Genomic DNA, 27,809 nt, shown 5'->3' with positions numbered 1-27,809 from the left:
AAAGTACAAATCAATCAAAATAGTTTATTCACAGGAACAGTGAAAAAGGCTCAGTATCAGTAGGCAAAATATGTCACAAAGTCTCTGTTTGCGAATTACTAGCTGGAATTGCTCTGGGAATGTCCTCGGCATAAGCTCCATGAGGTGAGCGTCCGGGGAGGTTTTAACTGTGAATGTTTCTTCTAGGGGAAGGCGGGCTTCTGTTTCATCATTAGCAACATGAGCCTTTAACCTTCATGCTGCATGGCTTTCCTAATCTATATTAACTTCTTGAGAAAGATCTGAATCTGAAAGCAAAAAGCCCACACCAACGATTACATAAGCCAGAGGGTGGCAGTCGTGACTGTTTAACTTAGCTCCTTAAGACCTCTATTATGTAAATCAAGCCCCCCCCCAACTAAAATGAGCATGATGAGGAGGATGATGATGATAGCAGCTGATTCCTTCAGGCCCTCTGGCTGCTGATTTTTTTTAAATTTATTATTATTTTTTTTTTTTAAAGAGAGAGAGAGAGAGAGAGAGAGAGAGAGAATTTTAATATTTATTTTTTAGTTATGGGCGGACACAACATCTTTGTTTGTATGTGGTGCTGAGGATCGAACCCGGGCCGCACACATGCCAGGCGAGCACGCTACCACTTGAGCCACATCCCCAGCCCGTGGCTGCTGATTTTTGACTTCCTGGTATTTTGTCCTCCAATCCCTCTCACAAATCTTTATGGCTCTCTAGTTAGCTCCTATTTTTCACAGAGCTCCAAAAGTTTGAAAAGACCCCATAAATGTGGGAGTGTTCACAGAACACAGCCACATAAAAGATAACTGACAGAACACACTCACTGCAGGCCACATCCCAGTAGGTGACACTCAGGAGCAAATGGATTTATGTAACCAGAGCTACTGATATTAAGTCCCAAGTTCTCCTGCTCCAGCAGGTTGACCTTTAAGGGCTGCATCAGGTCTCAGAAATAGAAGGTGCCAGCCTCAAACTGCTTGATGCTTGTGCAGCCCTTAACATTGGCCACATTACCCAAATGTTAAGGGCTGCACACTTTTCTGCTGCTCTTTGTGCAGCTGTTGGGCCCGATTTTTTAGCATCTCTGCCTTGGCCTCATCCTTATCAACACCATCCCCCATTTTATACATGCGGCTAGCATTGGCACAGGCCCAAACATGGCCCAGGTCACAGGCTTTCATTGAGTATTCACATGCCAGGCCCATATCCTTGGGAACACCAGGGGCACCCTGCAGAAACATGGCACTAAGGTTGAAGCAACTGGAGGCATAGTTGCCATCACAGGCTCTTGTGTAGTAGTCCCTCGCCTTCCCCAGGTCGGGCTGGCCATCTTCATTGACCTGGCCATCATGTGCCAGGAGACCGACATTGTGACATGCTTCCACAGACTTCTTTCCAGGCTTCTCACATGCCATCAAAAAGCAGCTCGAGGCAGCTTTCAGGTCCTGAGCTAATCCACCTGCAATGACAGAAAGTAAAGGAAAAAAGTAAACCCAAGTCAGGGCAGAACCTATTTGTCTCAGCTCAAAGTTAGCGAGCAAGTAAGAAAGCAAGTCCACATCCTGTCAGCTAAGGCAATATGAAAGAAAAGTAGCCTGGCATGGAGCACAGACCCTTCAGCTTCTTTAGCCATGTAATCTTTTGTTCAAATGCTATCTTATGAGGAAGCCCAAACAGGTAAAGGAGGTCAAAGTTGGAAACAAATAATATCCACCTCACGGAGTTATAGTAAGAACGTAGTGTTTTATAAACAATTAAACGTTCATATATTTAAATATACAGTTGACCCTCTCAATCTGTGGCTTTTACATCTGCACACTTAACTTGGGTCAAAAATATTCAGAATATACAACTTCAGCAACTTAGCAAAGTCCTAAGCAACTCAGTGAGACCCTGTCTCTAAATAAAATACAAAAAAGGGCTGGAGATGTGACTCAGTGGATAAGTTCCCCTAAATTTAATCCCAGGTATTCACACACACACACACACACACACACACACACACACACACACAGAAAAACTCAGAAAAGAGCATGATGGTATATACCTGTAATCCCAGAGACTCAGGAGGCTGAGGCAGGAGGACTGCAAGTTTGAGGTTGGCCTCAGCAACCTGAGAGGCACCCCCAGTGAGAACTTTCTCAAAAAATAAAAAGGGGTAGGAATGTAGCTCAGTGGTGTAAAAAAAAAAAAAATTGTCTGCATAAGTATAGACATTTTTTGTCATTAATCCTAGAATATACAATAATAACAACTACTTCCATTATGATTTACATTGCATTAGGTATTATAAGTAATCTAAAGGTGATTTTAGAATACTGAAGAAAAAGGAAAAAGTGTGATGCAATCTCATGAAGATCAGTTAGGGTAGAAGAAAGGGAGGGAGGAAGGAGGGAAAAGAAAAGGGGAAATACTGGGGAATGATACTGACCAATTATATTGTCATATTGTGTGCATGTACGAATACATAACAAATTCCACTATTATGTGCAACTATAAATGCATCAATTAAAAAATATGAAAAAAATGCTTAAGTGATTCATAAGCACATTAAATTTTTTTCAAGGAAAAGTATACAGGAAGATTACAGAGATCATATGCAAAAATGGTACCATTTTTATATAAGGGACTTGAGCATTCTAGGATTTTAGTATCTGCAGAAGTCCTGGAACCAATATCCCCCGGATACTGAGGGCTGAGTACATACTGACGTCTTTTATTTGCCACTATTGCATTAAATCCTGGGGAACAGAGATTGCCATGCCCTTGAGAATCTTGGTCTATGGTCTAATGAGACATATTAAACAACCACACAAATAAATGTATGATTCTAAGTGTGAAAAAGGTATAGAGAAGTACAGGGAGAATAAGGATATATTTAGGGTCTTGATCTAGCCTGGGCATGAAGTCAAGGAAATTTCCCTGAAAGAAGTAACATTTAAGTAATTTATCTAGGCAGAGATAGTGACAGGGCTCACTTTTTTTAGTTACTTTTTTTAAGGCAAAATTTGAAATCCCATGTACTGTCACTCATTCTGAAATATAAACATTTTAATATTATTCTTTAATGATTTCAGTCCATCATCTATAAATAATCATCAAGTCAGCACCATTCTACCGATCTTTGTTGCATGTGTTTAGATTAAATGCTGGCAGGCAGAATGGATACCAAATAGAAAAGTACTTTAAAAAATTGGATCATATATACTGCTTATAAATAAAAATTTTACCTTCATTTATTTATTAGAAGAAAAACAGACTGTAGGGGACTGAAATAGAGCAAATTTTAACTATAAAAAACAAGGATACCGGCACATAGTACTTTCATCTCTCCTCTCTTATACCTCTCTATAGGTTATATTATTTCAACTCAAGGAGATAGTATAGCCCACAGCCTGGGCTCCAGTCTTGTGATCTTGGAGAACTTGGGCCTCATGCATGCTAAGTAAGAACCCTACCACCTGAACTATACCCCCAGTTTCAACAATTATGTTTTCATGCCATAAAGGTATATGTTATTTACATTCATTAGCCCAATGGATTCTGCTCATCATTAGTTTCTTCATATGAGCGTCTCCATTTCTGAATTTTTTTAATGTTATTATATTTTTTATACCTTTATTTTATTGATTTATTTTTATGTAGTGCTGAGGATCAAACCCAGTGCCTCACACATGCTAAGCAAGCACTTCACCACTGAGCTACGACTATAGCCCCTATTTTTCGATTCACTTCTTTATTGGTTACCATATAGATGTTTCTAGAAAAGATTTTAAATCTAGTCTTTTATTTTTTAATTTTTTATTTAGTTTTTGGCAGAAACAACATCTTTGTTTGTATGTGGTGCTGAGGATTGAACACAGACAGCACACATGCCAGGCGAGTGTGCTACCGTTTGAGCCACATCCCCAGCCCCTTAAATCTAGTCTTAATTTCCCCCAATGCTGTTGTTTTTCTTCTTTTGAATTATATATTTATATATTCATTTCCATAATTGGCATTTTTTAGTTATACCTCCTTTTCTTTCTTAGTGGTTCATCTATTGATTATCATGTTTATCTTGAACTTTTCACAATCTATCATGGATTAATATTATTCTACTTCACATGTAATGTAAGGGCCTTTTAATTATATTCCTATCCTTTCTGCTATTGCTGTCGTGTTTAATTTCTATATACAATAAGCCTTACAAATATACTACTATTATTTTTGCTTTAAACAATCTTTTAAAGATTTTTGACTTTTTTGTTTATTCTTTCTTTTTTTTCTTTCTCTCTTTTTTTTTTTTTTTTTTTTGGTACAGGGGTGTTCTGCTACTGAGCTAAAGCCCCAGCTCTTTTTATTTTTAAGACAGGTTCTCACTAAACTGCCCAGGTTGGCCTTGAATTTGAGATCCTTTGTCTCAGCCTCCCAAACAGCTGAGATTACAGGCAAACACTACACCTGTCTTGCCCCTTTCCTTTCTATTAGTTATAATTGTTAATTGAGTGTTACTGTATTCATATATCTTGTTTGTTTTTATGTTGTAAATGTTACTGTTATTTGTCTTCTTCCTTCTCAGTGGAGCTGGGGGATCAAGCCCCACACCTCAAGTACACCGCATGGCATTTTGTGGCTGAGCTATACCCACAACAAAGTTGAAAGAAATTGCACTTACTCTAGCCACAAAACAGTCCTACTTGAATCTCGGTGCACACTTCAACTTTAAAACAGGGAGATAGCTGGAGCACAACTCTAGTTACCTGTAATCCCAGCAACTTGAAGGCTGAGGCAGGAGGATTGCAAATTTAAAGTCAGCCTCAGCAACTTAGAGAGGCCCTGTCTCAAAATAAAAAAAGGGCTGGGGACATTGCTCAGTGGTTAATAGCCCTTAGGTGCAGTTCCTGGTACCAAAAAAAAAAAAAAAAGCAGAGAATAAAAGTTCCCCAGTGACAATCTGGCCCCAAGCAGGCATGGCTTGAGAGGGCCAGAAGTCCCACTCCTGGACACTCACCCCACAGCAAGAGCAGAGAGAAATAACACAAATGTGTGGATACTCCATCTACAGGGACCTCAACATAACCTTGCAATCAATACATTGTAGAAAAAACTGGAAGAGGAACTCCAAATACTATGCTATCTACAACACACCCAACTGAACTACTAGAAGGACCCTCCTCTTTCTAGAGCTACAGAGAAAGTGAGTCCCTCAGGCAATATGTCAAAATTTACCAATCAAACTTAGAGAAACCATAGGGAACTGCACTTAACTCCACTTGGAATTAAATTCAATGCTACACAACAACAGATAGCCCATCAAGAGAAGACTATTCCCTAAGAAGGCCCTCAAGTAAAAGTAGAAGAGACACTGCATCCCATCAAATGAGCAAATCTCAATACACAAATACAAGAAGCATGAAAACTCAAGGCAACCTGACTACTACAAAAGTTCACAACTCTCTGGTAACTGAGTCCAAAGATATTAAAGTGGATAAAATGCCAAAGAATTGAAAAGAATTATGTTTAAGATGATCAATGAATTTAAAAAAAAAACACACAGCTGAATGAATTAAGGAAGACAATGTAGGATATGAAAGGACAATTCAATTAAAAAAAAAAAAAGATCCTGGAAAAAAACTGGGAATGAAAAACTCAAAAGTCAAATTTAAAACTCAGTTAAAAGTCTAAGAGAGTAGATGAAGAAAAAGAAAGAATATTATCAAGACTTGATGATGAGGTTGATAAATGATCACATTCAGACAGCAATAAAGAAAAAAAAGTGAGGGCTGGGGTTGTGGCTCAGTGGTAGAAAGCTTGCCTAGCATGCTTGAGGCACTGGGTTCAATCCTCAGCACCACATACATGTAAAATAAAAATATTCTGTCCATCTAAAACTAAAAAATAAATATTTAAAAAAGAAAAAAGAGTGAACAGAACATGCAAGACCTATGGGACACAATTAAAGGATCAAACATGAATCAAAGTCATAGACAAAGGAGCAGAGGTACAGACAGATTATTCAGTGAAAAAATAAAAGCAGAAAATGACTCAAAACTTGGGAAAGACATGGATACCCAGATACAGAAGGCATTTAGAACTGCAAATAGACCTGACCAAAAAAATAATCTCTCCACATCATATTATAGTTAAATTGTTAAAAGTACAGAAGAAAGAACATTGAAAACTGCAATAGAAAGTCAGTTATAAAGGTAAGCCCATTAAAATAACTGAAGATTTCTCAGCAAAAACTCCAAAGGCCAAGAGGGTATGGAAAGAAAATACTCTATTTAGCAAACTTACTATCTTTCAGAAGTGAAGAAGAAAAACTTTCCAAGATAAGCATAAAGTAAAGGAATCCATGACTACTAAATCAGCATTATAGATAATATTTAAAGGATTCCTACACACAAAAGAGGAAGCAAGACAATCACAAGAGCACAGGAAAGAATAAAACTCATTGAAGACACTGATAAGAGGGTGTTTGTCCATTTGTGTGGATATTAGTTACCAACTTATTATTTTCCCTCAACTAAGCACTTTCTGTGGCATTTCTTGTAAGTCTGCTAGTAACTCATTCTTTTTTAAAAATATCTTTATTTTGTTTATTTATTTTTATGTGGTACTGAGGATCGAACCCAGTGCCTCACATGTGTGAGGCAAGTGTTCTGCCACTGAGCCACAACCCCAGCCCCTAGTAACTCATTCTTTATGCTTTTATCTAAAATTGAATCTATTCACCTTCAATTTTATCTCGTTTTAATTCAAAATCATTTAATTTACAATTAATTCATTTAAATTCAAGCTTGATTTTTTTTTTCCTCTTTCAACAGTTAAAAAATGCTCTTTTGAGGGGCCTGGGGTTGTGGCTCAGTGGTAGAGCACTTGCCTTGCACACGTGAGGCACTGGGTTCAATCCTCAGTACCACATAAAAAAATAAAATAAAAAATAAGTAAAACAATTGGGTCCATGTTCAACTAAAAAATAAAATAAAATAAAATGTTTTTTTGTCTTCTGGCTTACATTGAGTCTGATGAGGCGTTGATGGTAATTCTTACCAATTTTCCAATGAGTGTGTCTTTTTTCTGTCTGCTTTTCAGATTTTCTTTTCATCTTTAGTTTTCAACAGACAATAACGTGTCTACAGATGATTTTCTTTAGTCATCTTACTTGGGGTTCACTGAGCTTCACGGCCTGTGGGATAGTATTTTTCATCAGATTCAGACATTATTCATCTGTTATTTCATAAATGTGTTTTTCTACTCCATTCTCTTTCAGTTCTCTTTTTGGAACTCCAATACACATGTTAGATTGATGGATGCTGAACCAAAGGCTGATGCTCTGTTCTTTTTGGCTTTTTTTTCTCTTTGCTTCAATTTCAATAGGAGCTATATTTCTATCTTCAAGTTCATACATCTTTTAAGTTTGCTCATGTTTTTCTTCTCAAGTCTCTAATTTGCTGTTAACCTTGTCCAGCCATTTTCAAATATCATGGTACTACTTAAAAATATTTTTAGCTGCAGATGGACACAATATCTTTATTTCTTTTTAATATGGTGCTAAGAATAGAACCCATTGCCTCACACGTTAGACAAGAGCTCTACCACTGAGCCACAACCCCAGCCCATGTTTTTTAATTCTAAAATTTCACTTGGTTCTTCAATATTTTCTTTAAATTCAACTCATAAATTACATCCACCTTTTATTAAAACCCTTAAACATATTTATTAGAACCATTTAAATTTTGACCATTTAAATTTGGGTATGTTTCTATTCACTGCTTTTATCCCCAAATTTTATTTATTTGCTTGTTTGTTTTTTATTTTATCTGGTGGGGGGGGGCAGTGGGGGGCCCCGGGATTGAACTCTGGGACATTTGATCACTGAGCCACATCGCCAGCCCAATTTAGAGACAGGGTCTCACTGAGTTGCTTAGCACTTCTCCATTGCTAAGGCTGACTTTGAACTCATGATCCTCCTGTCTCAGCCTCCCAAACTGCTGGAATTACAGGTGTGTACCACTGCACCCAGCTCTTTATTCCCCTTTTTTAATAATGACGCTAAGCCAGGTAGGGTGGCACGTGCCTGTAATCCCAGTGGCTCAGGAGGCTGAGACAGGAAGATCATGAGTTCAAAGCCAACCACAGCAACGGGAAGTGCTAAGCAACCCTGTCTCTAAATAAAATACAAAATAAGGCTGGGGATTGTGGTTCAGCAGTCAAATGTCCCCGAGTTCAATCCCAGGTACACACACACACAAAAAAAAAAATGCTAAGACTTTGTAGTTGATACTTTGTTCTCTTTGGATTTTATTATATTCCTTTCAAGACTCCTGAATTTTGTTCTGGAAGGTAGCTAACTTACTATCCCAAACCTTTAGAGACTTATTTTTAAATTTTGTGAGAGCACACCTAAAATAGTCTCACTACTTCCTTTTTGGAGTCTCAGTTGGATACCTATGATGGTCAGTAAGTTCTCTCCATTCAGAAAATAGTTGGAATTCAAACCACTCTAGAATCACTTTTTTTTTTTTTTTTTTTTTTAGAGAGAGAGAGAAAGAATGAGAGAGAATCTTTTTTTTGTAGATGGACACAACACAATGCCTTTATTTTTATGTGGTGCTGAGAATCAAAGGTCGCACCTGTGCTAGGTGAGCGCTCTATCGCTGGGCCACAATCCCAGCTCCTAGAATCACTTTTTAGGTCATAGCACCCTAGTAGTGTTTTGGTTGTTGTTTGTTGGTACTGGGTATTGAACTTGAACATTCTACCACTGAACTACATTCCAGCCCTTTTTATTTATTCTGAGACAGGGGTCTTGTTAAGTTGCCCCAGCTGGCCTCAAATTTGCAACCCTTCTGTCTTAGCCTTCTAAGTGGCTGGGATCATAGGCGTGCACCACTGTACTTCCCCAGTAGGTTTTCACTGCAAGGTCTCTCATGACACTATGTATGTGCAGCTTAACAGAGGTTGGGAGTATCCCAGGTGGATTTTTGGAAGCTCTTTCCTCTCTAGGATCAGAAGCCACTCTGGAACTCACCTTTAAGTTGTGAATAAAGGAGTATGGAACAGTTGTTGCACTCTGCAACACACTGGGCCTTACTCCTGCTCGGATAATGAAGTGTGGCTCCAGGAATAGGATTCACTTGGTGGGGTTGAGTTACACTCACCTGTTCCTTTGTAATCCTATCCCTCTGCTGTTTTTGGGATAGAATGTTCCATGGAACCTCCCCTTGTATGAGAGTTCCAGTGGATCTCTTTTTCCACAGACTCCTAAGGTTGGAGAGCTGTCTCGGTTTTGAAAAGGTACTTCTGTGTGTTTGTGTGCTTTCTTTGTCGTTTTCTTAAATTTTTGGAATAGTCAGACTTGTGAACCCAGCATAGGTTGCCAGCCAGGATAGATGACGATACTCCTGTAGGCTCTCCTGCAAACTCTAGTTACCTCAGTGGCCAAAATTTGTACCTCTACCTTCTTAGTTCAGGAAGACTGCTTGGCTTCCACCTCTCTGTCAAAGTACCTCTAGGAAGACAGCCAAAGCCACCATGGATGGAGCTCACTTGCTTACTTCCTTGCTTACTTCCTTTGCTACCAAGTGAAGGGAGATAATCTGCTAAAATGGAAGATAATGTAGAGGCATAATAAATTAGACAGAGAAGAAAACAACTGAGAATTACACACAGCATTTGTTAAATTTGAGATGCCGGGAAGAATTTTAAATAGAATTATCTGTATATAGTCAGCTATTTACACGTGAGTCCACAAGGGTGGTCTTGACTAAAAATATGTTTGTAATCATCATCATTAATTTTGAGTCTTCATTTCCTCTACTAAAGTAATTCTACTTCTTACAAGATGAAATTGAGGACATTTTAACAGTAAGAATAAGAAAAACGAATAATCTGTTGTTATCACCACCTAGAGACCATTACTCTAATTTTTGGTGTTTCTTCTCAATATTTTTTCTATTTAGTTTGGTCCTGTTTTTGCATGCTGTAATCATGAGCCTGCCTCACTCCTCATTGGAAACCTTTCTTAATATCTGTTTTATTGGCACCAAAACATTTCAAACAGATATATCGAATCACTTTCAATTATCTTTTGTTGGACACTTAGATTACTTCTCAAAAACAATTCAAAGCTGTTGGGCATGGCAGCACACAAAAGTAGGCAGGAGGATCACAAAATTGAGGCAGACCTAAGCAACTTAGCAAAACCTTGTCTCAAAATTTAAAAGGGGGCTTGGGAGGGCTGGAACTGTAGCTCAGCGGTAGCACACTTGCCTGGCACGTGTGAGGCACTGGGTTTGATTCTCAGCACCAGTATAAATAAATAATAAAGATCTAAAAAAAGGAGCGGGGCTTGGGATGTAGCTCAATGGTAAAGCACTTGCCTAACATGTATGAGGTTCTAGATAAAAATTTTAAAAAGTTCAAAGCTGATTTCATTGATGGAAACATGGCCAAAACATTCCTTGAGTTCATCTAACTACAATCTCAAGTAACCTTTAGAGTGATCAATACAAACTAGACCTGTTCACATTAGGAGGATATTTCAAATTTAACAAAGCAGTCAGATCCATAATCTAATTTGATGCTCTGAAAAATATTATGAAGGAGGCATAAGCAAACCTTATTACCCTCATTTTGTCAATGAGGAATCTATATCTTGGGGTTAGAAAAATGCCAATCAATGCTCTTGATAGAAGTGGGTTGTTTGCTCTCTAGCTGTAAGATTCTGTGTTAGAAGTATTAATCAGTCTGTGTAAAGGATGGACACTGGATGTATTTTCAGAAACAGAAAGTAAAACAAAAAACCTATAAAATCTTTGGCTCAGAACTAGGGAGGGGGAGTCAATAATATTGGTGTTTGGGGTTACTTTCCTTCTTTTTTTTTTTTGTGAGTGAGCTGGGTATTGAACCCAGGACTTCACACATGTGAGGTAAATGCTCTACCAGTGACGTACATTCCCAGCCCAACAGTACAGGTTTTTTTTTTTTTTTTTCAAAAATATATTTTATTTTTATATGGTGCTGAGAATCGAACCCAGTGCCTCACACATGCTAGGCGAGTATGCTACCACTTGAGCCACATCCCCAGCCCAGTACAGGTTTTTAATCACAGCATGACTAAAGGTCTGTCTGCTAAGCTCAGGTAGCAAAGATAAACTTTGTGAACATTCTGGCTTAAATACCTGGAGAAATTTATTAAAGAATGTTAAAGGGAGGCTGGGGTTGTGGCTCAGTGGTAGAGCACTTGCCTCGGCATGCGGGAGGTCCTAGGTTCCAACCTCAGCACCACATAAAAATGAACACATAAAGATATCATGTCGGGCTGGGGATATGGCTCAAGCTGTAGCGCGCTTGCCTGGCATGCGTTCGGCCTGGGTTTGAGGGTTCGATCCTCAGCACCACATACAAACAAAGATGTTGTGTCTGCCGAAAACTAAAAAATAAATATTTAAAAAAAAAAAAAAAAGATGTCATGTCCATCTACAATAAAAAATATTAAAAAAAAAAAAAAAAGAATGTTAAAGGGCTAATACAAGAGGATCTCAAGTTCAAGGCCAGCCTCAGCAATTTAGTGAGGCCCTAAGGAACTTAGACCCTGTCTCAAAATAAAAAATAATAAGGGCTGGAGATGTAGCACAGTGGTAAATTGCCCCTGGCTTAAATCCCAGACCTCCTCCTCCAAGAAAAAGATGTTAATAGGATTAAATATAGTCAGTATTGTGTAAAGACAGGGATACCTACTGAGTAATGCACTATTAGGTGATTTCTTTGTTATGTAAACATCCTAGAAAGTACTTGCACAATCCTAAATGGCATCTACCACTGTTTGTGGCCTCTTGTTGCAATTGAAACACAGTAAATATGAGATGTATAACACACATACTGGTTTACAATAAACTTTTTTAAAAATAAAGAATAAGCCCTAAAATAACAATGAAAAGAATAATAAATACATAAACCAGTGGTATATTCATGTATTGAAGGCTTGGTCTCCATGTTCAGAGGTGGGGCTTTGGGAAAGTGACAGGATCATGAGGGCACTAACCTCATCAACAGGTTAATCCTTTGACAAGTTCATAGTTGAATGGGCTATTAGGAGGTGGAGCTCCATTGAACGAAGCTGGTCACTGGGGTCTACCTTTGAAGGATATAACTCATCTCTGGCCCTGTCCCCTGTTTCCTGACTGCTATAGGTGTGCAGCTTTCCTCTGAAATGCTTTTTTACCATGTTTCTGCCTCATCACAGGCCTCAAAGCAATGGAGCTAGCTGACCATGGGCTGAAACCTCTGAAGCATGAGCCAAAATAAATCATTTCTCTTAAGTAGTTTTTCTCTTTTGTCACAATGATGGAAAGCTAACTAACACAATCAGTAACAGTCATACATTATCATTAAGTATTATGTATTGTGTATAATTGTATGTGCTATACCTTCATAGGACTGGCAGCAGAGATTTGCTCACACAGGATCACCACAAACACATAAGCAATGCCTTGCACCACGATGTTACACTGCAGATGTCACTATGCAATAGGTTATTTTTCTTATAATTCTTTTTTTTTTTTGAAATGCAGTCTCACTATATTGCCCAGGCTGGTCTTGAACGTGCAAGCTCAAGTGATCTTCCTACCTCAACCTCCCAAGTAGCTGTGACTACAGGTGTGTGCCACCATGTCCAACTTTATAATATTATGGCACCATCATAGTGGTAAACTGGACCCATCATCAACGGAAATACTGCCATATGACACATTAGTATAGTGTTCTCCATACAGTGTCCTTTCACACTGCCCACTTTCTGTCTTCAGGGACATTAACTCTAATCCACCTCCAACAAACAAAATCCACTCTTTGAGGACCAGTTTTCAATGCCTCCTCCTTCATACTAGCACCCCCTAGTGATGACATAATTCTTGCACTGAATGGGCTATAATACTTTACATGCCTCTCTCTCTCTGAAAATACCCATCAAACTCTCCCAGGTGTAATTAACATTAGTATAAAATTTTCTCCCCCTCCCTTGGTCCTTATCTAATTCACTGCCCCTTACATGTAGTAATCAAGGAGCACTTCAGTGAAAAATAATTCTTCGTATACAATCACTAATGATACATTGGCTTAATAAGAAAAGGGAAAACAACATTACAGCCTATTTTGGCTTCCCTGAGTCAATAAGAAAATAAACCTCCTTACAGAAAATATAGTAAAAAAAGAAGAAAAATAAAAGAAATCCAAAGGTTTATTAAGACAACTAATCCAGAATAATCATTAGGGACATTTTTGTACACACTTTATCATAAAACTGAATCCATTTTATATGTAATTTGGTACTTTGCTTTCTTCACTGAACATTACAGCATAAGTTTTCCCCTATATCAACATAAATTTTTTTCTTTTCTTTTCTTTTTTTTTTTTTTTTTTGGTACTGGGGATTGAATCCAGGGGTGCATAACCAGAGTCACATTCCCAGCCCTTTTTATTTTTTTATTTTGACAGGGTCTCACTAAGCTGTTTAGGGTCTCAATAAGTTACTAAGGCTGGCCTTGAACTTGTTGTGAAAATCCCAAGTTGCTGGGAATTCAGGCACGTGGCACAACACCTAGCAACAAAAATTCTTTAGAAACATTATTTTTTAATGTGCTAACTACTTCATCCAATGAAAATAACATTACTTAACTCAGCTGTTGGGGCTAAGGATATAGTCCAGTGGTAGAGTAAAAAGGTTCAGTCCCTAGCACCACCCACAACAAAACATATAATTAACTTACTACTTCGGGCACATACTTTCCTTTATTTTATTACTATATGCAGTATGTATTACTTGTAAATTACAAATTAATAAAAATTTAAATTTGGAGATAAATAATGCTGGGATGAATATCTTTGCACATATCTTTATTTGTACATAATCTTTGTACATAATCTTTATTTAGATTTCCAGTTATTTCTTTTTCTTAATTTTTTTTTTTTAGTTGTAGTTGGACACAATATCTTTATTTATTTTTATGTGAACCCAGTGCCTCACACATGTGAGGCAGGCACTCCACCAATGAGCTACAGCCCCAGGCCACCAGTTATTTCTTCTTCTTTTTTTTTAAACCTTTATTTTATTTATATATTTATTTATTTTATGTGGTGCTGAGGATTGAACCCAGGGCCTTGCACGTGCAAGGCAAATGCTCTACCACTGAGCCATAACCCCAGCCCCCACCAATTACTTCTTTAGGAGAGAATACTAGGAGAATTACTAGGTCAAAGAAATGCCTCTCTCTGCTCCAAACTTTCTGTAAAATAAAGATGACCTTGGAATAACTAAATATATAAGGCAAATATTAATAGAACTGAAAGAGAAATGGACAGCAATATGTTAATAGCAAGGGACTTCAATACTTACTTTGACAATGGATGAATCATTCAGACAGAAAATCAAGACAGAGGCAGTGAGTTTAAGCCAGTTATGGTGGTGCATATGGTAATCTCAGCAACTTGGAATGCTGAGGCAGGAGGATTACAAATGAAAGGCCAGCAAGTTAGTGAGACCCCATCTCAAAATTAAAAAGACTGGAGATGTCGCTTAGTGATAAAAATCCTGCTGGGTTCAATCCCCAGAACCAAAAAAAAAAAAAAAAGGCAGTAAATTTGAATAGCACTTTTCACCAAATAGGCCTAACAGACATAACAGAACACTCCAGGAAACAGCAGCAGAATGCACATTCTTTTTAAGCACGCAGGAGACATTGTGAGGACAGAGTAAGTGGGCCATAAAACAAGTCAACAAATTTAGGAAGAATGAAATCATCAAGTATCATCTGAATACAAAAATATGAAACTAGAGCTAGGCGCAGTGGCATATTACTGTAATCTCAGCATCCTGAGAAGTGGAGGCAGAAGGATTGAAAGTTTAAGTCTGACCTTGGTAACTTATCAAGACCCAGTCCAAAAGGAAACAAGACTGGGGATAGCTCAGTGGTAAAGTACCCTGGGGTTCAATTCCCAGTATAAGGGAAGCAGGGCCTGGGGATATAGCTAAGTGGCAGGGTGCTTGCCCAGCATGCATGAAGCAGAAGGAAGGAAACAGAAGGGAAAGGGAAGAAAAGAAAGAAAGACAAAGACTGGAAGGAAGTAGGAAGGGAGAAATCAATAATAGAAGGTTAAGTTGGAAAATTCACAAATTTGTGGAAATTCACCTATATATACCTGAATAATCAATCGGTGGATAAAAAAATAAATCAAAAGCCATCTTTAGACAAGTGAAAATTGAAACAACATAGCAAAACTTACAAAGTGTTGCAAAAATAATTCTAAGGGCAGGGTCTATAATAATAGATGTCTAAGGGCTGGGGTTGTGGCTCAGTGGTGGAGCACTCGCCTAGCACGTGCAGGGCCCTGGGTTCAATCCTCAGCACCACATAAAAATGAATAAATAAAATAAAGGTACTGTGTCCAACTACAACTAAAAAGTAAATTTCAATTTTTTAAAAATGTCTACATTGAGAAATAAGATCTCAAATAAATAATCTAACTTCAGACCTCAGGGAATCATAAAAGCCAAATATCAGAGAAGTAAATATCAGAGTAGAAGTAAGTAGATTAAAAGTATCAATGTAACTAACAATTGGTTTTTTGAAAAAATAAACAAAAGACTAAAGAAAAGAAAACGCAAACAAAATTAAAAATGAAAGAGGAGACATTACAACTGATACCAGAGAAATACACAGGGTGATGAGACTATTATAAACAATTACACTACAACAAAGTAGATAATTAGAAGAAATAGATAAATTCCTAGAAACCCAGAACCAACCAAGACTGAATCATGAATAGAACACTTGAATAGATTAATAACTAGTAAAGAGACTGAATTAGTAATCAAAAACAATAGTTCAGGACCTGATAGCTTCACTGGAAAATCCTCCCAAACGAAAAAAGAAGAATTAATACCAATTCATATAAACTCTTCTAAATAATGCAGTGGGAACACTTCCAAACTCATTTTATGTAGGCAGCATTACACTGATACCAAGGACAGATAAGAACACTAAAAGAAAATTATAGGTCAAGGCTGGGAGAGCTCAGTGGTAGAGCACTGCCTAGCATGTGCAAGCCCCTGGTTTTGGTTCCCTAGCACTGCAAAAAAAGAGAAATTACAAGTCAACATCCCCAACACATATAAAAATCCTCAATAAAATACTACCATTGTATTTCATTTTGATATATTAGAGGCAGGGGCTTGAACCCAGCATGGCACTGGCATAAAATAGATATCTAGGCTAATGGGACAGAATGGAAAGCCCAGTACCAAAAAGAAAAAGAAATATACTGATGGGTAGGCTGGCACACGCCTATAGGCACAACAACTTGAGAACCTAAAGTGGGAGGATCCCTTGAGCCCATGAACCTAGGCAACAGAATGAGATTCCATTGCAAAAAGAAAATGATCTTATAATGGTATCAAAAAAATAATACTAAAATATTGGGGCTGAAGTCAATAGTAGAGAGCATGCTTAACATGTGAAGCCCCAGGTTAATCTGCAGTACCCGAAAATAAAATAAAATACTTAACAATAAATTCAACCAAGGAGATGAAAGATCTATACACTGAAAACTATAAAACACTGCAAGGCAATCTACAGTGCAACCCCATCAAATTTTCAAGTACATTTTTAACAGATACAGAAAAAACAATTCTAAATTCATATGGAACCATTAAAAGCCCCCAAAAGCCAAAGCAATTATAAGCAAAACAACCAAAGCTTAAGGCTGATTTCAAAATATATTATGAAGCTTAGTAATTATAATAGCATAGCAGCCTGGCATGATGGTACACATCTGTAATCCCAGTTACTCAGAAAGTTGAGGCAGGAGGATCACATGTTGGATGTCAACCTGAGCAACTTAGCAAGACCCTGTCTCAAAAAATAAAGAGTTTGGGTGGAGCTTAATGGTAGAACTTGCATAGCTACTTAAAGTCCTGGGTTCAATCCCATAACTCAAATAATTAAAATAGAGGGGCTGGAGCTGTAGCTCAGTGGTAGAGCACTTGCCTAGCACATGTAAGGAACTGGATTCAATCCTTAGCACCACATAAAAATAAATAAAGACATTCTGTCCATGTATAACTAAAATAATAATAATAATATTTTTAAAAACTAGATAAAGTAAAACAAAAAGAGCTGGGGGTACAGCTTAGTGGTAGAACACTTGCCTAGCACATGCATAGGCCCTGGGTTCAATTCCCAATATGGGAGAGGCAGGGGCTTGAACCCAGCATGGCACTGGCATAAAACAGATATCTAGGCTAATGGGACAGAATGGAAAGCCCAGAAATAAATCCATGTATTTATGGTCAATGGATCTTCATAAAGGTGCCACAAAACACACAATGGGGAAAGGACAATCTCTTCAATAATTAGGAAAACTGGATATCCATGTGCACTAGACTCTTATCTCATACCATATGTAAAAATCAACCTAAAGTGGATTAAAGACATTGAGTATGGAGCTGGGGCTGTAGCTCAGTGGTAGAGCACTTGCCTAGCATGCATGAGGCACTGAGTTTGATCCTCAGCACCACATAAAAATAAACAAACAAAATAAAGGCATTCTGCCCATCTACAACTACAAAAAAATTAAAAAAAAAAAAAAAAGACATTGAGTATGGTGGCACACGCCTGTAATCCCAGTAGCTCAGAAGACTGAGGCAGAAGGACCTAAGTATGAGGCCAGCCCCTGCAGCTAAGGGAGACACTAACTCAAAATATAGTTATAAAGGGCTGGGGATGTAGCTCAGCAGTACAGGGCCCTGGGATTTAATGTGCAATACCAACAACAAAAAAAAAAAAAAAAAAAAAAAATCAAAGACTTAACTTTAGACTTGAAATTATAAAATTACCATGAGAAAACATAGTGGGAAAAAACTGAAGAAACAAACAACACGTTACATACACTTCATGTTCACAGATAAAATGGGCATGGTGGCGCATACATACCTTTAATCCAGCGACTCAGGAGTCTCAGGCAGGAGGATGCAAATTCTAAGCCAGCCTCAGGAACTTTGTGAGGCCCTAAGCAACTTAGTGAGACCCTGTCTCAAAATTAAAAAAAAAAAAAAAAAAGTCGGGGTGGGGTGGGGTGGTGGGTGGGCTGGGGATGTAGCTCAGTGGTAAAATGCCCCTGGGCTCAATCTGTGGCACCAAAAAATAAAAAATAAAAATAAATAAAAATTAAAATATCAATTTACTCAAATAAAAAGAAACTGAAAATAACTCAAATAAATCTTAGCAATGATTTTTTTAATATGACCCCAAAAGCACAGAAAACAAAAACAAATAAAGACAAATTTATCATAGTGTGCCTTTTTTTTTTTTTTTTTTTAATTTTGGTACCAGGGTCTGAACCCAGGGGTGCTTAATCACTGAGCCATATCCCCAGCCCCTTTTATTATTATTTTTATTTTGAAACAGGGTCTCGCTAAATTGCTGAGGCTGTCTTTGAACTTGTGAACCTCCTGACTCAGACTCCCAAGCCGCTGGGATCATAGTCTGCTTTCTGCTATTATAACAGAACACCACAAACCAGGAAATATTTTTTTCTCAGCAGTGGTGAGATCAGACTCAGAGCCTTGTGCATACTAGCCTGAACATTCTACCACTGAGCTACATCTCTTGCCCTGGGTACATTATTAACAACGGAAGTTTATTTGGTTCACTGTCCTAGAATCTGGAAGTTCAAGAAATGGTACCGAGGGCCTCTGTGCTACTTCATAACATAGCAGAAGGGCAAGCAAGCACATGCAAGATTGGGGGAGAAGAAGGCCAAACTTACTCCGAACCCACTCTTGCAATAACCAGCTGACTTCCATATGTGAAGGCAGACCCCCTCATAACCTACTCATCTCTTAAAGGTCCCATTTCTTAATACTATTATAATAGCAATTTAAAACTTCAACATGAGTACTGCGATTGTAGCTCAGTAGTAGAGAGCTTACCTCTCACATGTGAGGCACTAGGTTCAATCCTCAGTGCCACATGAAAATAAACAAAATAAAGATATTATGTTCAGGGGCTAGAGCTGTGGCTCAGAGAGCACTTGCCTGGCATGCGTGAGGCACTGGGTTCGAACCTCAGTACCACAGAAAAATGAAAAAAAAAATAAAGGTATTGTGTCCACCCACAACTAAAAAATAAAGGATAAAAAAAAAATTAAAAAAAGATATTGTGTCGGGCTGGGGATGTGGCTCAAGCGGTAGCGCGCTCGCCTGGCATGCGTGCGGCCCGGGTTCAATCCTCAGCACCACATAAAACAAACAAAGATGTTGTGTCCACCGAAAACTAAAAAAAACATATTGTGTCCATCTATAACTAACAAATATTTCGAAAAAATTTCAACATAAGCTGGGTATGGGGGCACACACCTATAATCTGAGCAATTTGAGAGACTGAAGTAAGAGGACTGCAAGTTCAAGGACAGTCTCTGCAATTTAGTTAGACCCTAAGCAACTTAGCAAGACCCTGTCTCAAAATAAACAATAAAAGGGCTGGGGATGTAGTTCAATGGTAAAGCATCCCTAGGTTCAAACTTCAGTACAGGAAACGAAACAAAACAAAAAAAATCAACATTAGCTAGGTGCAGTGGCACACACCTATAATCGGATCACTTGAAGGCTGAGGCAGTTCAAGGCCAGCCTGGGCAATTTAGCAAGAGCCTGTCTCAAAATAATATAAAAAAGGGCCAGGCATGATGGTGCACATCTATAATCCCAGCAGGTAGGGAGGCTAAAGCAGGAAGATTCAAAGTTCAAAGCCAGCCTCAGCAACTTAGGGAGGCCCTAAGCAACTCAGCAAGTCTCTAAATAAAATACAAAAAAGAGCTAGGAATGTGGCTCAGTAAAGTGACCCTCTGTAAAAAGGATTAGGGGTATAGCTTAGTGGTAAAATGCCCCGTATCACAAAAAAAAAAAAAAAAAGGGAAAGAAAGAACAAAACATGAGTTTTGGAAGGGATATCAAACTAAAAAGCTTCCCTCCACAGCAAAGAAGCAACAGAATGAAGAGACAGAATGGAAGAAAATATCTGAAAATAATATATCCAAAAAGGGGTTAACATCCAAAATGTAAAATAAAAAACATAAGGAATGAATATAAGGAATTCAACAGCAAGAAAATAACCAATTAGGGGTTGGGAATGTAGCTCTAAGGCCCTGGGCTAAATCCCCAGCACTGCAAAATAAGAAAATAATCAATTAAAAATGAGCAAAGGGCTGAGGATACAGTTCAGTTGGTAGAGTACTTGCCTTGTGTGAACAAGGCCCTGGGATAAATCTCCAGCACCACCACCACCAACAACAAAAAAGTCAAAAAATGAGCAAAGGACCTGAATAGACTTTTCTCAAAAGAAGACATATAACTTTCCAACAGATAATGTGAAAAAATGCTCAATGTTAGTAATCATCAGGGAAATGAAAATCAAAACTACAAAGAGATATCATCTCACAGCTGTTATTTGATGAGGATATGGAGAAAATCGAACCCTTGGGCTGGGGCTGTAGCTCAGTAATAGAGCATTTGCCTAGCATGTGTGAGGAACTGGGTTCAATCCTCAGCACCACATAAAAATAAATAAAGAAAATAAAGGTCCATCTAAAAAACTATTTTAAAAAAAATGTGAACCCTTATACACCACTGGTAAGAATGTAAATTGATATAGCCATTATGGAAAACTATATATGTCTCATGGGCTGAGACATGAGGATTTCAAGTTCAAGACCAGCCTCAGCAACTTAATGAGGTTCCTAAGCAACTTAACGAGATCCTGTCTCAAAATAAAAAAAGAACTGAGGATTTGATGTGATTCAATGATTAAGCACCTCCAGGCTCAATCCCCAGTACCCAGAAAAGAAATAAAATTAATGTCTTAAGAAAACATGGGGGGGTGGCTGGGGATATGGCTCAAATAGTAGTGTGCTCGCCTGGCATGCATGAGGCACTGGGTTCGATCCTCAGCACCACATAAAAATAAAATAAAGATATTATGTCCACCTAAAGCTAAAAAATATTTTTTTTTTTTTTTAAAGAAAGAAAACATCTGGGAACTGGGGTTGTGGCTCATGGTAACGTGCTTGCCTAGCATGCAGGAGGCATTGGTTGGATTCTCAGCACAACATACGAATAAATAAAATAAAGGTCCATCAACAACTAGAAAATATTAAAAAGAAAACATCTGCACTCCCTTGATCACTGCAGCATAATTCACAATAGCCAAACAAACTATGGAGTCAACCAAAGTGCCTATCAACAGAGGAACAGATAAGGAGTTACATACACAACAGTATAATATTCAGCCTTTAAAAAAGAAAGTAATTCTATCATTTGCAACATGGATGAACCTTTACTCCTTATGGCAGTCATAATACTATGTAAAATAATTCAGGCACAGAAAAACAAAGCAAGAGCTCAATTACATGTAGAATCTAAAAAAGCCAACTCATATAGAAGCAGAGAGCAGCACGGCAGTTGCTAGGATCTGGGGAGGTGTTGGTCAAAGGGCATAAAGTTTCAATTAGGTAGGATGAGTAAGTTCTGGAGAGCTATCATATAGCAAGGTGACTACGCTTATCATATACTTGAAATCTGATAAGAGAGTAGATCTTAAATGGTCTCACCACTCATGGAAATACAATAACTATGTGAGGTGATGAATACATTAATTAGCTTGATTGTGATAATCATTTCATGATATATACATATATCCAAGAATCATATATACAGCAAACATAGAATATTTATCAATTACCATACACCTCAGTAAGCTGGGGAAAATTTTTAAAAATAAAAATAAACACCGGACATAGTGGTGATGCTTGTAAACCCAGTTTGGGAGGCTAAGGTAGGAAGATCACAGGCTCAAAGCCAGCCTCAGCAACTCAGACAGGCTATAAGCAATCTAGGGAGATCCTGTCTCAAAATAAAAAAACAAAAAGGTCTGGGGATGTGGCTCAGTGATTAAGTACACTTGGGTTCAATCCCTGGTATATATGTATGTATGTATGAATAAATAAATAAACAGCACTACCACAGGCACTATGTTCCAAGTAAAAGCCAAAACAGTCAACATAGCTCCAAAAATTAAAAAAGACATCCTCTTCATCAAACTTTCACTGAACATTTTTCTAACTAGGGTCACCTGGGTACTGGGAATGGGATGAACAATCATCTTCAAGAAGCTCATGACATGATGAGTGTAAAAAAATTAGCCTCCTATCAAAGGTCATATTCCCTGTGTCATGGTTTTAGACTATGTCCTTTGGGAATTGAGAGTCTAACTCAGTGGTAGAGCACTTGCCTAGCATGCATAAGGTCCTGAGTTCCATCTCTAGCACTGTAAAGAATAAAATATGTCCATAAATTCTTTGATATTCCTTCCTTCAAAGACTATAATTTAAGTCTTTTCTCACTAGCATGGGCTAGCCTTAGTGACTCACCTCTAATAAATAGAACATGAAAGAAATGAAAACTGTAGGGGCTGTAGCACTTGCCCAGCATGTGTGAAGCACATCACTACATAGAAATAAATAAAGGTCCAAAAGCAATTAAAATAAATAAATATGTGTGTGTGTGTATAAAAAGAAAAATTGTGACTTCCAATGGTAGTTCAAAAACACACTGTGGATTCCACCTTGCTCTCTTGGATTACTCAGTGGAGGAAGCCATAGACCATGTCCTGAGATACTCAAGTAACCCATAGAGATCCACATGACAAGGATAAGATGTCTCCTAACAATAGCTGATAAGGAACAGAGGCCTCTGCCACCAGAAGTCCTCTTAGATCTGGAAACTCAAACTCTAGGCAAACCTTTGAAATGACTACAGCCCTAGCTTCCTGACCAGTGTCTTGCCGGCAACTTCATGAGAGATCCTGAGGTATCTAGCTAAACCACTCCCAAATTCCTGACCCACAGGAATTATTAGGGTAATTTATAATTTAGCAATAGAAAACTGAAACACCATTCTGGTGGTAAATAAAATTAGGGCATAATGTGGTATCTGGGTTAAAGAGTATAGGAATTCTTTATAATGCTTTTGGTTTTCTTTGTAAATCTGAAATTACTTCAAAATGAGAATTAAATATACATACATATATATATGTATATATGTATATATACACACACATAGATACAATATATATGTGTACTTATGTGGGCAGAATGAAAATCCCTTTTTTAAATTTTTTTTTTTTAGTTGTCGATGGATCTTTATTTTATTTATTTATACATAATGCTGAGGATTGAACCCAATGCCTCATACAAACCCCAACCTCTGAAAACCCCTTTTTACTAAAGCCTAATTCAGTTGCATATGTGGAGAATTCAGTGTGAAAGCAGTCATTAGTTATTTAACAGTATGAATATAGTATTTTTTTTTTAAATATATATTTTGGGGCTGGGGTTGTGGCTCAGTGGTACAGCCATCATCTAGCATGTGTGAGGCCCTGGGTTTGATTCTCAGCACTACATAAAGATAAATAAATTAATGTACTGTGTCCATCTATGACTAAAAAATGTTAAAATAATAATAATAAAATATATATTTTTAGTTGTAGGTGAACACAATACCTTTATTTTATTTTTATGTGGTGCTGAGGATCAAACCCAGTGCTTCATTCAGGCTAGGTGAGTGCCTACCACTGAGCAAGAAACCCAGCCAATGGATAAAGTATGTTAAATGCATTGAGTTAAAAGTAAAAGTCACTTGTAAACACACCAAAAAAAAAAAAATGAGGAGGGGCTGGGGATGTGGCTCAAGCGGTAGCGCACTCGCCTGGCACGCATGCAGCCTGGGTTCGATCCTCAGCACCATATACCAACAAAGATGTTGTGTACGCCAAAAACTGAAAAATAAATATTAAAAAAAAAAAATGAGGAGAAAAGATAGAAAGAAGGGAGTAATTACTGATCTTTTACTCTGTGCCAGGCACATACTGATGCTTTTATCTACATGTTCCTCTTAAGTCCTCACAACAATCCTACAAAGCAAGAATTATTTTCCCCCATTTTACAGGTGATGTAACTGAGACACAGAGTTAAAGTGAGTAGCTCAAGATCCCACTACTTGCAAATAGCATTCTCTAGGGTTTGCTTAACTTAAAGGCTGTGCTCCTCCGCATCACTCTGCTGAACTCTTGTCTCCAAATGTATCTGCAATGTGCTTCCACAATGCCTGTGAGGATATTTCTGTGAACAGAGCTCAGCCTAAGGCTTGGGTATGATGACAGCCTTAGCATCAAAAAGGGGATACCAAAGAAAGCAAGCCCCTTCTTACCTTTTCCAGTCACATAATAGGCCCCCAATTTGTAGCAGCTATCACTGTGCTTGTTCTCTTCACAGTTGAACTTCAACACCTTTGCAGCCTCATAAAAATTCTTCTGGATCCCTTCTAAATAGTCCACCAGCCGATAGCAACCTGTGAGGAGAGGGCAAGAGCTGTTCAGGTCTAGGACTGCTGCTCAGTAGGGAGGTTCCAGTGTGATAGGTCAGACTGAGTCATTTATTTAGGACCAGCACTGTCCTCCTCTGGTGTGGCAAAAAAACCTTATCACAAAGACTATAAGTGGTATTTAGCCATTCCTATAAGTGACTTTTTCTGCCATTCACCAGGGACTGAGCAATGCATGGACTAGGGGAAACCTTGACCCCTGCACTGGCTATACCACTTGCCACTGCTGACCCAAGACCTAGTGACTTCTATTGCAGAAACTACGCTAGCTTTGGAACTTCTGGTGAAATCTAGTAGTAAAACCCCTAAAAGCCAAGACTAAATCTGGGGTTGTAGCTTAGCAGTAGAGCGTTCGCCTAGCAAGTATGAGGCGCTGGGTTCAATCCTCAGCACCACATAAAAAATAAATAAATAAAATAAAGGTATTGTGTCCATCTACAACTAAAATATATGTTAAAAAAAAAAAAACACACACACAAGGCTAATAAGCTAATCTTGTGATAGCAAGAAAGAAAATGTGGCAATGACTACAGCTAGGAACATGGCAGCTACCAAAAGAGCTAGAAACTGACTCTTCCTCCTTGGCAGTCTCCTTGTTCCAGCAAATCTCCCTCCTTTTGGGGGGATGGAATGGGATACCAGGGAATAAACCCGGGGGCACTTAACCACTGAGCCACATCCCCAGCCCTTTTTATTTTGAGACAGGATCTTGCTGAATTGCTTAGGGCCTCACTAAATTGCTGAGGCTGCTCTCAAACTTGCAATCCTCCTGCTTCCGCCTCCCAAGATCCTGGGCTTACAGGTGTGCCCGACCGAACTGGGCAAACCTCACTCCTTAAAATCTCCTTCCTCAGGGCTGGGATTGTGGCTCAGTGGCAGAGCACTTGCCTTGCAGATATGAGGCACTCGGTTCGATTCTCGGCACCACAAAAAAAATAAGTAAATAAAATTAAGTTACTTTAAAAAAAAAAAACAACTCCTTCTTCATTCCTTACAATATCATATGTCATTTCTCATTCAATTTCAAAAATATTTGAGCATCAAAAAGCATCTATGTACCAGATATACAGATGTTAGGAATATAGCAATTTGCTCTCCTAAAATTTACATTCTAAAGGAAGAAATACAAAAAATAAGCAAATAAGTGAACAAGATGTATTCAAACAATAAAAAATGTTTCTATTTAAGTAAAACAGGATGACAAGCAAGTAAGTATAGAATGGGCAATCAAGGAGGATCTTAAGTCTCACTGAGGATTGTGCCCTCTTAGCTGAGATTTGAATAAGGAGAAAGCACTACCTATTTACAGACAATGAGGAGCGGGCAAGTGTAGATCAGCTGTAGAATCCTTGACTATCAAGAAAAAAACCTCCCTCCTTTTTTTTTTTTTTTTTTTTTGGGGGGGGGTGTAATATACCAGGAAATAAACCCTGGTTTCTCAATGCACAGCACTGAAAAAATAAATTAAATAAATAAACTTAATTCTGACTACACATTCTGACTTCAACCTTCTAAAGGAACACTTTCTTCTCCCACCATCTCTTCCATTTCATCAACCGCAGATTAGCCCTACAGACTGCCCCTAACTACCCTGCTCCTCAGTGACCTCAATTCCTCTGAAACTTATAGATTATTAGGGCTTGGACTAGCTCACAGAGAAAATTCTCCCATGTAGTTGGTTAGCTAAAAAATATAGCAAAGTCACATTCTGAAAATCAGACGGCAAGCTCTAAGAAGGAAGGATGTGAATTTTTCTCCACCTTTTAAAAAAAATAAAGTAGGGCCCAGAATGGCGTGCGCACTCACCTGTAATCCCACCAGCTCAGGAGGATCCTGCGTTCAAAGCCTACCTCAGCAACTTGGCGAGGCCCTAAACAACATAGTGAGACTCTTGTCTTAAAACAAAATTTAAAAAAAGGCTGGGGATGTGACTTGGGAGGTTAAGCGCCCTTGGGTTCAATCCTTGGTACCAAAACTAAAACAAAAAACCAAAACCTTGCATGGTTCAACTCCCTTGCCTTCTTCAAGGCTTCTTTCAAGACTTCTTCAAGAATTGTTCAAATGCTAGTTTCTCAATAACTCCCTTGTCTGATGGCTCAATTTACAATCGTCTTCCTAAACTCCAGTAGCCCTTCATCCTTTTTGTTTCCCCCCGCTCTGAACTTACCAGTTCCGAACCCCATCATTTAATTTATTTCCTTATCTTTACTGACCGATTCCCCTATCAGAATGTAAGCTCCTTGAGGGCAGGGAATTTCATCTGTTCACTAATGTATTCCCAGTCCCTTGACCTCAAATGCCAGAACAGGACTCTTCCCCATCCCAGCCTGCAGCCTCATTCTGCCACGGCGCGCCCGCAAGTCCAGTTGCACACAACGCTCCTCTCATCACACACAAGGTCGCAAGTGTCCCGCAGACCTGGTCCCCAAGTGTCCTCAGCCCTCCACGTGATGCCCCCTCCAGGTTCCCTGAGAGTTCGCTCACTCAATCCCACCCCTGACGTGTCCCCAGACTGCGCCGCAGGCGCTCACCTTCCGGGTCCTTCTCGTGGTAGCATTGGTAGTTGCACTCCACCTCCATGTTCTCCAAAAATGACTTCACCTGCTCCGCGTCTTGGAAGTCCACCAGCCCCGCCATGACTCCAGCTCCTCCAACCCGCTTTGGCTCGGCGCTCCACCTACGGTCACGCGGGGGCGGGGCCTGGGGAGGGCGGGACGCTGACGTCTGAACTCTCCGCGAATTCGCAGAGACTAATAGGCGAGCCTGGGCTTCCCGTCAGCCCGCGCGCTGTTAAAGTCTGTTAGACGCTTTTCTTCTTCTGACCTAAGTTCTAAAACTGGTACCGATGTTTCTGTAGACCTGCTTTGTGGTCTTAATGACTTTGAACCTGCAGGCGTTTGTCCATTCTTTCATCCATGGGTTCATTAGTTCAGTAATTCCTAAGCGCAGTGTGCTTCAACAGTTGTTTGGTTTTAGGGATGTGAGAGGTCTTCAAAAGAGCTTGCTGTTCATTGGGAGAACATTTGCTTATTAATTCAGCAAGCTTTTCGAGTACTTTCTATATGGCAGGTATAGTGGGGCAAATCATAAGTCTATACAAGTTCAATGGGACGTCTAGTTTATCTCTGTGTTTCTTCCAGACCTATCAGGGCAGAGACACCTATGACCTAGGAAAGGAATGTGGCTGTGGAACACAGTAGTAGTAAAGATTGTAGTAATAACATTGTTATGATAATTGATGTATAAACAAAGCCGAACTTTATACTATAACTTTTTGCTAATTAACTCATTTACTTTTCGCTGAAAATGTATGACTATCCCC

The 27,809-nt window shown here is 38.7% G+C and overlaps 1 protein-coding gene across 1 annotated transcript; it reads right to left on the bottom strand.

Annotated features, from left to right (window-relative positions):
- Nucleotides 1-53: 53 nt before the first annotated feature.
- On the bottom strand, nucleotides 54-27,163 carry Coa7 (cytochrome c oxidase assembly factor 7). Its single transcript, XM_076841312.2, has 3 exons — nucleotides 27,019-27,163; nucleotides 24,314-24,454; nucleotides 54-1,471 (listed from the first exon to the last, which is right to left on the bottom strand). Exons 1-3 carry the CDS (start codon nucleotides 27,122-27,124, stop codon nucleotides 1,023-1,025), a joined length of 696 nt encoding a protein of 231 aa, XP_076697427.1. The 5' UTR covers nucleotides 27,125-27,163; the 3' UTR covers nucleotides 54-1,022.
- Nucleotides 27,164-27,809: the final 646 nt, after the last annotated feature.

This window comes from Callospermophilus lateralis, chromosome 7 (assembly GCF_048772815.1).
Source record: "Callospermophilus lateralis isolate mCalLat2 chromosome 7, mCalLat2.hap1, whole genome shotgun sequence".
Taxonomy (NCBI): Eukaryota; Metazoa; Chordata; class Mammalia; order Rodentia; family Sciuridae; genus Callospermophilus; species Callospermophilus lateralis.
This window is presented reverse-complemented; position numbering and strand designations above follow the sequence as displayed.

What these genes read in the sequence shown, in the direction of transcription:
- Coa7 (XM_076841312.2), bottom strand. Translation starts at nt 27,124, where the DNA reads ATGGCGGGGCTGGTGGACTTCCAAGACGCGGAGCAGGTGAAGTCATTT. An exon ending in CCACGAGAAGGACCCGGAAG is followed by an intron (nt 24,455 to 27,018) that starts GTGAGCGCCTGC and finishes CTCTCCTCACAG; the next exon opens with GTTGCTATCGGCTGGTGGAC. An exon ending in CTATTATGTGACTGGAAAAG is followed by an intron (nt 1,472 to 24,313) that starts GTAAGAAGGGGC and finishes CTGTCATTGCAG; the next exon opens with GTGGATTAGCTCAGGACCTG.